At 38.2% G+C, this 11,554-nt stretch overlaps 2 protein-coding genes across 2 annotated transcripts in view; both read right to left on the minus strand.

Annotated features, from left to right (window-relative positions):
* Positions 1–2,560: 2,560 nt before the first annotated feature.
* Positions 2,561–2,926, minus strand: LOC105447807 (cellular nucleic acid-binding protein-like). Its single transcript, XM_011686014.1, has one exon. The coding sequence runs from the start codon at positions 2,924–2,926 to the stop codon at positions 2,561–2,563; it is 366 nt and encodes a 121-aa protein (XP_011684316.1).
* A 3,191-nt stretch (positions 2,927–6,117) lies between these two features.
* LOC105447808 overlaps positions 6,118–11,554 on the minus strand; it is a 19,885-nt gene continuing 14,448 nt past the window's right edge. The window contains exons 2-8 of the mRNA XM_011686015.1: positions 10,579–10,789; positions 10,125–10,307; positions 8,928–9,065; positions 7,782–7,922; positions 7,482–7,711; positions 7,046–7,205; positions 6,118–6,260 (exon numbers count right to left, since the gene is read on the minus strand). Of these exons, the coding sequence (XP_011684317.1) occupies positions 6,118–6,260; positions 7,046–7,205; positions 7,482–7,711; positions 7,782–7,922; positions 8,928–9,065; positions 10,125–10,307; positions 10,579–10,780 (1,197 nt within the window). The 5' untranslated portion in view covers positions 10,781–10,789. The remainder of the gene's footprint in view (positions 6,261–7,045; positions 7,206–7,481; positions 7,712–7,781; positions 7,923–8,927; positions 9,066–10,124; positions 10,308–10,578; positions 10,790–11,554) is intronic.

Consider the following 11,554-nt stretch of genomic DNA (forward strand, 5'->3'; position numbering starts at 1 on the left):
TCTCCTGCTTCTGTAGTTCACGGGTGTCCGAAAAAACCTTCGCAAGCTTGTCAGCGAGAAACTCGACCGGCATAACCCTCGAAAGCAGAAAGGCTGCCGGGTACGATAGCGTACGATACGCCGCGATAACCCTTAAAGCTATCTTACGTTGCAGGGCCCTAATGTCCCTAGCCAGCTTCTGGTCAGAACCGAGGGCATGTGCCCAGACCGGGGCACCATAAAAGATAACTGAGTGAACAACCGCACTGTATAAACGCCTAGCCCACTCATTCGGCCCTCTTAGGTTGGGCATTAACCTGGCTAACGCGAGTGACATTCGTTCAGCCCTAGGTAGCGTATCCGCAAAGTGCTCTCTAAAAGTCCATTTACGCCCTATAATCAGGCCCAGGTATTTCAGGGAGGAGCCAAGTGGAATCAGGACCCCCCCAACCAATACCGACCTGTTCCGCACGAACCTATGTGCCCTCGAGAAGGCGCACGCTTCGGTCTTCGCAACCGAGACCCTCAGACTAAGAGATTCGATTCGTCTTATAACCAGAGCCACCGCCATTTCCACTCGGGCGGTGGCAATGTCAAGACTTTCACCTAGGGCCACCACGAGTGTGTCATCTGCGTAGCAGATAATGTGACATTCGGGTAGAAGATCAATGTCCAGGACCTCATCATAGGTGAAATTCCAGCTTTCCGGCCCGTAGGCCGAGCCCTGGGGGACCCCGCATGTCATGGGGATTCTTCTCGTTCGTCCCTTAGCGTCCGCCCAGACGATTGCTCTATCCGCTAAATAATCCCCTGTAATTACTCTCAAGTAATTGGGGATTTCCTTCCTGATTAAGGCCTGCCTAATCTTGTCCCATGGAAGGGAATTGAAAGCGTTAGATATGTCCAAGGAGACAGCTATTGCTTGCTGTTTTTCCTCACCGAAGACCGGGTTCAATATTTCCTTAAGCCGGAGGACCGCATCCACCGTTGAGCGTTTTTCTCGAAAGCCAAACTGGTGTTCGGATATCCCAGTCCCCTCTCGGAGGCTCGCTCTTATTCTTCTAACAATTATTCGTTCTAACATTTTCCCCAATTCGTTAATGAGACATATGGGGCGGTATGAGGATGGCACCCCATCCGGCTTTCCCGGCTTTCTCAGCAGCACGAGCTTCGCCGTCTTCCAACATGCGGGGAAAATTCCCTCCCGCAGGCATGCCGTGAAGCAGCGTTTGAGTGGCCCCACTATTTCAGGGAGAGCTTCCCTGATGACACCACCCGTGATTCCATCGGGACCCGGAGCCTTACCACTACGCCTAACTTTCTTTGCAGCCCACTGGATCTCTTCATTGGTAATTTCTTGGTCTTCGTTCCAGATAACCAACTCTCTTGGTCTAGGCAGGAGTTCGTCATCCATTCTTGGGAAAAGTCCCGACACAATCCGAGATATTTCAGCTGGGGGAAATGCCTCACACACCGGCTTTTCGGGGGAGCGCAGTTTCCCGGTAACAATTCTATACGGGCGACCCCAAGGGTCGCGGTCGATTGTTGCCATAAGCTCTTTCCATGCTCCATTTTTGGCCTCCTTAATGGCTGTTCTGAGATTCTTACGGGCTCTAGCCAGGTCCTGTTCCAAGGAGGGCGCAGCCGCATGCCTCTTTCTATGGGCCCTGGTTACTCTGCGTCTAAGCCGATTACACTCCTTCCTAAGACCCGCTATCTGATCATTCCACCAGTACATTGCTTTCTTCTTAGCCGACCTATGCCGTGACATTGCCAGGTCAGAGGCCTCGACTAATGCTTGCTGTAGGCGTTCGGCCTGATCTGTTGCTCCAATTTCCTCAAGTCCCGGCCAGTAGTTCACAGTCAAGCTGGCCGTAAGTAAGTCTGGTTTTAGGCTCTTGGTATTCCATTTAGGAAACCCTTGTGCGGCACAACTTTGAGGATTCTCCATTCCTCTATCCAAAGTAAGGAAAATATACCGATGGTCCGATAGCGACTCCATATCTGCCCTCGTTTCCCACGCTCTGATGGTCGGTAATAAAGCAGGCGACACCCAAGTCAGATCGACAATCGAGACCCTGTGGTCTCACACAAGTTGGAATCATCCCCTCGTTGATCAACCTGAGGTCCAAGGCAGCCGCCCAGGTCACCAGTGCATCTCCTCTCGATGTAGGGTGAGTGTCCTCCCAGAGATGTGATCTTGCGTTAAAGTCACCCATGACTATTAGAGGGCCTCTTACATAGTTAGAAATGACGTTCGTCAACGTCTGCAGATAGGCCTTGAATTCTCTGATACCTTTGTTAGGGGAAAAATAACAGGAAGCTATGACCTTCCTTTCCCATCTAACAACCACAAACCCCGGGCCACGTCCCAAGATAGTGACCGGGCCAGAAGTCAGTGACCCACTCCAAGTTACCGCTGCAAGTGGAGGATCCTCAGTTGATTTCGCCCACCTTGGGTCAGTCGGTACGGTATAGGGCTCTTGTAGGCATGCAAGCCCGCAGCCCCTCTCTTGCATGACCTGTATGAGGAGATCCTGCGCACCGACCGATCTGTTTAAGTTAATTTGTATTATTCTACCTATTCCGCTCGACTCGGTCCGGCAACGTCACTCCGATTAGCCGGTGTTCTTTGTGGCCTTGGGCTCATACTCGCGTTTCTTTTGGGAGGGCAAGGGGGACATTCCTCCGATCCAGCTCTGTGATCGTACCTCCGCCCGGCCTCCCTACAAATAGGGCAGGTAGGCGGTCTGTTGCACTCTCTGGCCAAGTGTCCCGCTGTACCGCAATTGAAACAGCTCAGCGACCGATCGACATCACTTGGACATCTTTCTCTTACGTGTCCAGTAGCCAGGCACTTATAGCACTGGACGGGTCTTTTCTTCAGAAGGTCCACTTTCGTCGTGGACCACCCCACTCGTAGACTACCCGCCTGGGCCAAGCGCATCGCAGCATCAAGTGGACACTGGGTCCTCACCGTGCGGAGGCCATTTCTTGTCGACCTTGACTGGCCCATAATGTAATCCAATGAGGATGTCGTCCTCATTGCATCCTCCAGCCTCAGCAACCGCCGTTCTCAGTTCTCTCGGGCCAATAGAGGCGTCAAGTCCAGACAATCGAAGTTCACCCTTGTGAGATGGTCTTGAGATCCTGACCCCCGAATCCTTAAAAGTTTCACGCAACTTAGCCGCCAGCGTGTCCGCCTTCGGGGACATGTCAGTGCCCGGAATCTCCACGATCACAGCCCCAGACATTGCAGTCCTGAGCCTAGTGTGTTCAATCCCCAGTTCTTTGAGGTCTACGTTATCCCGGGCTCTTTTGACCACGTCCGCGAATTTCATTCCCTCAGGGAATGCCATGGCTACGGCCGCCGATCGCAAGAGGCGTCCACGACCGGCCGCTGGATCCACCCTTTGGGTAGCGGGTGGGTTTGGCGCCCTTGTACCTCTCTCATTTCTTCTTTCAGGTAGGCGTTCCGCAGCGATCCCTTTCTCTTCTACCAGACGCGCTCCATCTACAACCGGAGTTCGTAGGGTTTCCTCCCTCTCAGTACGCGGTCCTCTTCTCTCCTGTGTTCTTTTTCTTGTGGCTCTAACCCGGACAAACCCATCATCCTCGGTCTGTGACTCAGTCACCACAGATGAGGGGGGCGATCCTCCAACAGACCAGGCTTATCAAGTATACGTCTTGGGCCTTTACCCTGTGAGAGCTTGCTTCTGCGGGTGTCCGGCAGATGCTCCTTGAGGGCCGTCGCCACTGCTCCACTGATAGCAGCGGTTAGCTTGACAAAGAAGTCCTCTCCAGGGGGGCTTTTAATTGCTCTCGGAGGAAGATCCTTCGTCCCGACCGGAGTTCTCTCCCTGTCCGGAGTCGCACGCCTATTCACATTTACTCTGCCCTCCATTATGTGTGACATATCCGCCATTGGGCTGAAGAACTCAACGGACGGCCCAGGCGATACTACTCCTGCCTGTCCATCCTTCCTCGCAGTCGCCTTTTCGAGCGCTGATGTTCCACTTCGTAGGTTCTCAATTTCGAGTCTAAGCCGCTGGTTATTCTCTTTCAAGTCCTTCATTTCTTGCTGAAGCCCCAGAATCTTGGTTCGAAGAAAACCGGAGTCGCCATCCATCGAGGCCCTCATTGCCAGAACCCTGATAGCCTCCGCAGCCGCCGAGGTCTTGATCTTCATGGCATGGGCAAAAGACTCTTTTATATTTTTGGATCGTCTCCTGCGATCTTCACTTGCTAGTGCTGCCATGTCGGCCGAAGAGGCTCTTCGATCTGGCCAACGAGGTCATTCACCTCCTGTTTCTGTGCATCAGTGAATCTCCCCAAGGGCTGCCTTTCGTCGTCAGAGTCCTCAGGGGACGATGTTATTCTTCTTTTCCTTTTGGACGAAGCTCGAGAAGAATCCGAATTCCTCCTAAGTCTCGAAGCCGACGTGTACGAGACAAACTCCAAGTCCCTGCTCCGAGGGGTACTTGGTCTGGGCGACGGACCTGCCTCAGTTGTTTCCACTAATTTCAGATCCGGAGAATCCGGTCTTACAGGAGGGTTATTAATTTTCTTCTTACTCCCCGCAGGGATATCCGCTGGTTTCTCAAAGATGTGGCCTTCCTCGGCCTCCTCCATACTAACGTCCGCTGGTAACGATCCACTTTGGTCCTTCAGCATGGTCCTCCCGTCGGTCAGTTTAGTTACCGCTATATTAACGCGCTCCATCCTCACGATAGCCGGTTTGAGTGAGGGGGTCGTGGTCCCCCCCACCCCACTCCCTTCGCATGCTATCGACGCTGGAGGGCAGGGACAAGAGTCCTCCTCGCGCCGTTCCTCAGGGGTCCAAAGCCCCGAGGGGATTTTTCCCTTTGCTTGACTTTCCATATTGTTAGTCTTAGGGCTGGCTTTTTTGCCAAGAGGCCCCCTCTTGCCCCCTCTCACCATGCCCGGATACGGGGTTCACGGGCTGGGAATAGATCTTGTTCAGTTAGTTCCACACTCGTTAGCCCTTCTGCTCCCCAGGAAAAAACCTTGTATGAAGAACGTAACACTGGGTGCACGGGCCAACGTCGCTCCAGAGAGGCAATCCTAGTACACGTGCTGTTTGATCCACAGCAATCGCTTTCCGCAGTTGTCCGCGTTCAATCTTCCAGTATTATAGATCCGAGAGACCCGGAGGAGGAGCCAGCGGGCTCAACTCAACTCAACGGTGTCTCGGTAGTGGGGCATCCACACACCACCGAAGGAAGCACATACGCGAGCCTACACTTGGGCTTGAGTTATCTTATCCTAGCTAGACACTACTAAACGGGTATAGCCTAACAATAATAATAATAAAGAACAACGCTAGAAAACTCAAAAATAGACACAATCGAACAACTTACCCAGACAGCACAAGGACGTCCAATGTACGTCCAGTGTACATCTGCCTCTGGACATTGGGACGTCCATATAACGTCAAATTAAAGTCCGTTGGACATCCACGGGACATACATGGGATATCCATTTGTCACAACTTTGAACGTCCATAGAATGTCCAAAATATATCCATTCTGGACTTATTGTGGACTTGTTATGGACTAAATTTGGACATTTTTGTAACTGGAGAATACTATAATAAATGGACTAACTTACATTTTGTAAAAACGGAGAAAATGAATTCTTAAGACATATTCAAAGCATAAACTGAATGCATATTCCAATAAATATACTTACAATAAAAGGTATCTATTCTATCATCTCTTTTATCCTCTGAATATGTTTCTAGATTTTATTTTCTCCAATTTTACAAAATGGATTAGTCCATTGTTACAGCAAGTACTTTAATTATAAATTTAATTAAAAATAATTGGAAGTATTGATCGCGCAAATAATTGTAAAAACTAATAATACAATTAATTAAATAATACAATTTGTTGGTATTAATATTTTAATTGAATAATAACAATATTTATTATATATTGTTTACATATTTGTTGTACTAATATCACATATTTTTTTAGGCTTATGTAATTATGTATAAAGATATAATTAAGGAATAAAAACTATATTTCAACTTTAAACAGAAAATCACTAACTAATCAAATAACATTGAATGATATTTCTTATGTATAACGTTATTATGTATAAAGATATAATTTATTAGTTACAATTATTTAGTGTGTTCTGGTTTGCAAGTTTTTTTTCAGTTGCATCAGACCTTTCTTTTGCTCTTCTTAACCATTTTTTGGTGGCTTCTTCTAGATCCTTTCTTGTAAAAGTCTTATTGTACTCTTCTCCCGCAGCTGAAGCATATAAAATCAAGCATAAATGAGAAAATATTTTTAAGTTAATTACTTACTTTTAGAAATTTCTGAGTTATCATTTGTATTTGCTTATTTATCAAAATTTCACCAATTGTGTGGTTTATTGTATTCTTGATAGATATTCTAATATACTGCATCCTTGCTTCAAAAATGATACATCACACAACTTAAAATATTAAGTTTTTTAGAAAAAGAGAAAGAACTGCTTTTTAATTTAACCGAATTACTGATAATTATAATCAAATATTGACAAAAAAAGAATATTATTGTTCGTCATATCAGAATATTATCCTTTAATATCGTTCAATATTATTTGGTTAGTCAGTAATTTTCTGTTGAGTTGAAATGTAATTTTTATTCCTTTTCTAAAAAACTCAATTTTTTTAATTGTTTCACTTTTGAAATAATAGTGTGATATTTTATAGTATCACAGTACAGGACCGTATAGTCTAATGTCATATTTAAACATAATATTTATATTTATCATTTTAAAGATATCTTAAAATGCTGTATTTGATTATTATTGATTATTTTATTGACTGGATAAAATCTTAAAATCACTTGAAACCAAAATTTAAGCAATCTTAAATATCAGCTGATTATATAAATATCGTCCTCACAGAGCTTTCAAAACTTGATAAAGCAAATTACAATCTTTGTGGAACATTGATAATAAAAAACCTAATGATAATCCAAAAACCTAGAAAAATAGACAGTGGAAACTTCTAATTTTTAAATTAATTTAGATAATATTAATCGCTTACCAATTAACATTTCTGCTAATTTCAATTCATAAAATTTTTCTTTTTGTTTCTTTCCTAACCAACTATATCTTTCTGCCAATTTATTACTTAGAAGTTGGCTCAAGTTTCGTTTTATAAATTCATATGAATGTTTACCCCCAATACGCGATGCTTGTGCAACCTGCAATACATTTTTAAATTGAAATTCATATAATACATTCAATATATTTATTATTTGAATTTTATTAAATACATTGCTATATACTAAATTGCTATATTAAATCTCTCTAACTCTCTATACATATAAAATTATAAAAATCAATAATATTGATTTAAGCTACCAGTGAAGAACATGTATAATAAACAATTTACAAATATTTTCATGTCTATAATTACAAATACAACAAAATAGATATTTGTACCTAAAAGATAATAATATTTAAAACAAAAATATTACCGATGTTTTAAAATTATCCTGGTTTTTTAAAAATTGCTCGACTTCTTCTAAATCTTGTGCTGTTTCTAATGGAAGCGTGAAAGAACCGAAAATTGATTCTTGTCTTTGAATACTGTTATTAGGAGTTTGATTTAGCCCAATATTTTTAATGTCTCGTATGTCCTCAGACGTTTGCCACAATTGAGCTTTAAAATAATTTTGTTGGCGGATTATCTCTTTAAAATACATCTCTGAAAAACCAATCATTATTAATTTTATATAAACATATTATATATGATGAGCTAAAGATAAAATATATACCATTTTTATTTTGCATCTGAGCATGTGTTGGACACAACTGACATGTGCATTCCACAGAATTTATCAATAAAGAATTATTTTCTATGTCTGATTGTGAGTTAACAAAATTGTTATTATTCTTCTCTGCAACCACCTGATTACCTGTAGTTTTCAACATTGTTATAAAATAATTAAATTAGTTTAATAATTTAGATATATAAAACAAATATTTTTTGAATAACAATAATAATGATAAATGTCACGCGTCTCTTATGGAATTTCAAACACTTAAACTTCTATCTTTTATGATAATAATAATACTTCAAATCTAATAAAGAGGAGTTTATGAATCAAACTAAAATTTTTCTTATGCTAAAAAACGGTACGTATATTACATTATATTATAACATACAAATAACAAAATGTAAATGAAACATTTTAATTATATTAAATTATTTGTTCATTAATATAAATATTTTCTTAGCACAAAAATTTAACTTGTTTTAAAATCTTCCTTTATTATATCTTTAAACACTAATTAAGATATTCGTTTAATATATATCTCAGTCTTGAAAAAGAACTTAGACTTCCGTGAAATATCGGAGCTAGTTTTAAAAAATAACTAATATACTGTATTGGAAAAAAAAGCTAAAACAAAACAGTTAATTAAGTACACAAACAGTTTATTGTTTATTTAATAGAACACAAGATTCTTGTAAAGTCATCTTAATGCAAAGCCGCGATTACAAAATGCACAACGAGAATTAGAATAGATCGCGGATCTGAAAAACACGTACACACACGTGGATAATTCAAATGCTCGAGACAGACAAGAATGTCACGAGGATTCCCGATTAATGGAAAAATTGCTCTGGTTTACCCACATTAGTCTTGTAAGCGTAAAGATGCGTACATAAGAATTATTAACGATTTTAAATATTTTTTATTTATTAATATTATTATATAAATATAAATATATATATATATATATATTTTTTTTTCTATAAAATTGCGTCTTTAGATACATTAATATATTCAAAAGAATTTCACATGATGTAATTTAATTATTATACATTTTCTCATAGACATTTTTTGAGAAATAATGTAATACCTATATATGATAACGTTATAATTACTTTATAGAAATTGTTAATAATGAATCTATACCTTCCACATAATCAAGCTTTCTCAAAGATGTACTGAGAGATTGAGAAGACTCTTTAGAATTTATTTTTGCAATCTTATTTCTCACGTTATATGTTTGCGCAATGTCTTTATTAATTTCATCTCTTCTCATTTCGCAATCTAAAAAATATGTAAATAAATATTTGTTACAAAATAAAATATTTATTTAGTATAATGAAAAATACACTTAAAAGAAATATATATTGTATATACATGTGTACACACACGCACACACACACACACGCACGCACGCACGCACGCACGCACGCACGCACGCACGCACGCAGGCACGCACGCACGCACACGCACATAAAATCTCTGAAAAGTTTGGGAGAACCTGCGGAAATAATATGTAAAAAGTTTAATATGTTGATAAAAAAAATTACTGTATATTTTTTTTTTATTTTAGATTAAAGAAACAGTTTTAAATCAGTTTTTATTTTATATTTTTTGAATTTGCTTTAACCTTAAGCACATAAAAAAAGCATTTTTTTAAATTGTTATTTTGAAACTTTGCATGTCAGTAAAAAATCATCGTACCAAAATAATAAAAAGATTGTACTAACATATATGTACACTTTTAAAAAATTTACTATTAAACATTTTTTAATGTTTTAGGTAATGTTATTTTAAGTTACTTTATAAATGCAATGCTTTTGAAATTAAAGAATATTTTATACGTAATAAAATTTTGTATACAAAAGGGCGATAATTTTTTATAACGTAATAATTGGCTTTGACAATCCGAAGAAAGAACAAATATTACTTTCCACTGAATATCAAAAAAACAATTAAATAATAACCATTCCCAAAAATTTATATACATAATTTACATTTTATTCAAATTATAAAATAATTACTCGTATGTTTAAAACAAAGGTTATATATACAAATTATATTGTAAAGATTGTGACGCGTCATACATTGGTCAAATTAAGAGAAAACTAAAAACAAGAGTTAATAAAAACTGTAAAAATATTAAATTAGACTCTAATAAGCACTTTGTTATTACTGAATACATCAACTTACAACATTCAATAGATTGAAAAAATGTTAAAATTTTAGACCGTGAACCTAGATACTATAAAAGACTAATTGCAGAGATGCTGCCCTAACTCTTTTCTATTTTATTATTAAAAAACAAATTTGTTTTGTAAAATTATTAATATTTAAACAAACCTTCTAAAAGAGGAGGCGTTGGCAGGGACCTGTTATTATATTCCTCATCTTCTGAAGAAGATGAAAACTGTCTTTTTCTATAAATTTTTCTTTTTTTCTTTTCTTCGCAACCTGAAATTTCGGTATTTAAATCTGATGTGTTCTCAGCTTTCCTGCACTTCTCTCTTGCCGTCATATAATTATCTAACAAAAATATAAAAAGTAATATTCAATTTATATCAGTATATTAATTATAATTAAGTTTCATATTTATCAACATAACAAACAGTTTTTATTAATGAACAAAACTAAATAATTTTATAGCTTTTACATAAAATAGTTCGGATATTAAATTAACATTATATATAGTAATTCAATTAACATATACCACAATATAAAATAGATTCAGTTTCAAAAAAATTTATTCTAGATAAAAATGATACATATAATTATAATATATGATATACTTGATTACCATAAGTGCTGTTTCGAAAAATTGTCACTTCATATGAAGGCCAATGTGTATTTGGCTCTTCATTCTTTCGGATTGCTGTTATCACTTTATCGCGCTGAAAAGGTGGCCAGTAACATTGTTTGTTAAAAATCCATGAAGTTGGTACAGCTTCGACTAAATTTTCGTCGTTAAATTTTACCACCGTCCATGACGATCCTGGCATTTTTTAAATCTGTAAACAATGAGAACAGTATTCGAGTAGTCCACTGTGATCCCTTCTTTTCTTCCTCTTTTCCTCCCTCTTTTCCTTCCTCCCTCCTTCTCTTCCCCCCTCTCTTTCTCACCCCGTCTTTGACTGCATTCAGCGGAAATAATAGCTTTGCAACTGTTGTATAATTTCTTAATATGACAGGTATTTGTTCTTAATTCCTCAGTGGAACTAAATGTATAAACCAATCATATTAAAGAATCTTACAATAACTGCATAGTTTCTTTTTCTACTGAACGCAACTTCTGTCTCTTTTAAGAAAAGCAGCAATAGAAAGAAAAACCGTGTTATATAAAAATAAAAAATCAAAATTAAAAGCATCAGTTTTTATTTAAAAATTATAAGATTTGTATTTTCATGTTTACTAATTTAAAATTGATAGTATTACATGTATTATAAATTTTGTATTGATAATATTAGAAACATAGCAATAACTTAAGAAGGTCTAGACTATATACGTTCATTGTAAATATATTATTTTAAGTGTAAAAGAGGAAACACAACATACTGATTTTTATAGTTTAATTTTAAACATTTATATGCAATTTGCTCTAAATTCCATGTCTGCAAGTTTCCGAGATCATTGACTAAATAAATGCCCAATTTAGATGATTTACAGGGTTCAGAATAAAAATCAGTGAATGACTTAAATTTCTGTCCAATTAAAAAAGTACCTTCATTATTCGAAATAAAATTCTTAATAACTACTATAGTTCCATTAATTAAACA

Source organism: Wasmannia auropunctata, unplaced genomic scaffold (genome assembly GCF_000956235.1).
Source record: "Wasmannia auropunctata unplaced genomic scaffold, wasmannia.A_1.0 LD336092.1, whole genome shotgun sequence".
Taxonomy (NCBI): domain Eukaryota; kingdom Metazoa; phylum Arthropoda; class Insecta; order Hymenoptera; family Formicidae; genus Wasmannia; species Wasmannia auropunctata.

Coding starts and splice junctions, on each gene's coding strand:
- LOC105447807 (XM_011686014.1), bottom strand. CDS start 2,926: ATGCGCTTGGCCCAGGCGGGTAGTCTACGAGTGGGGTGGTCCACGACG.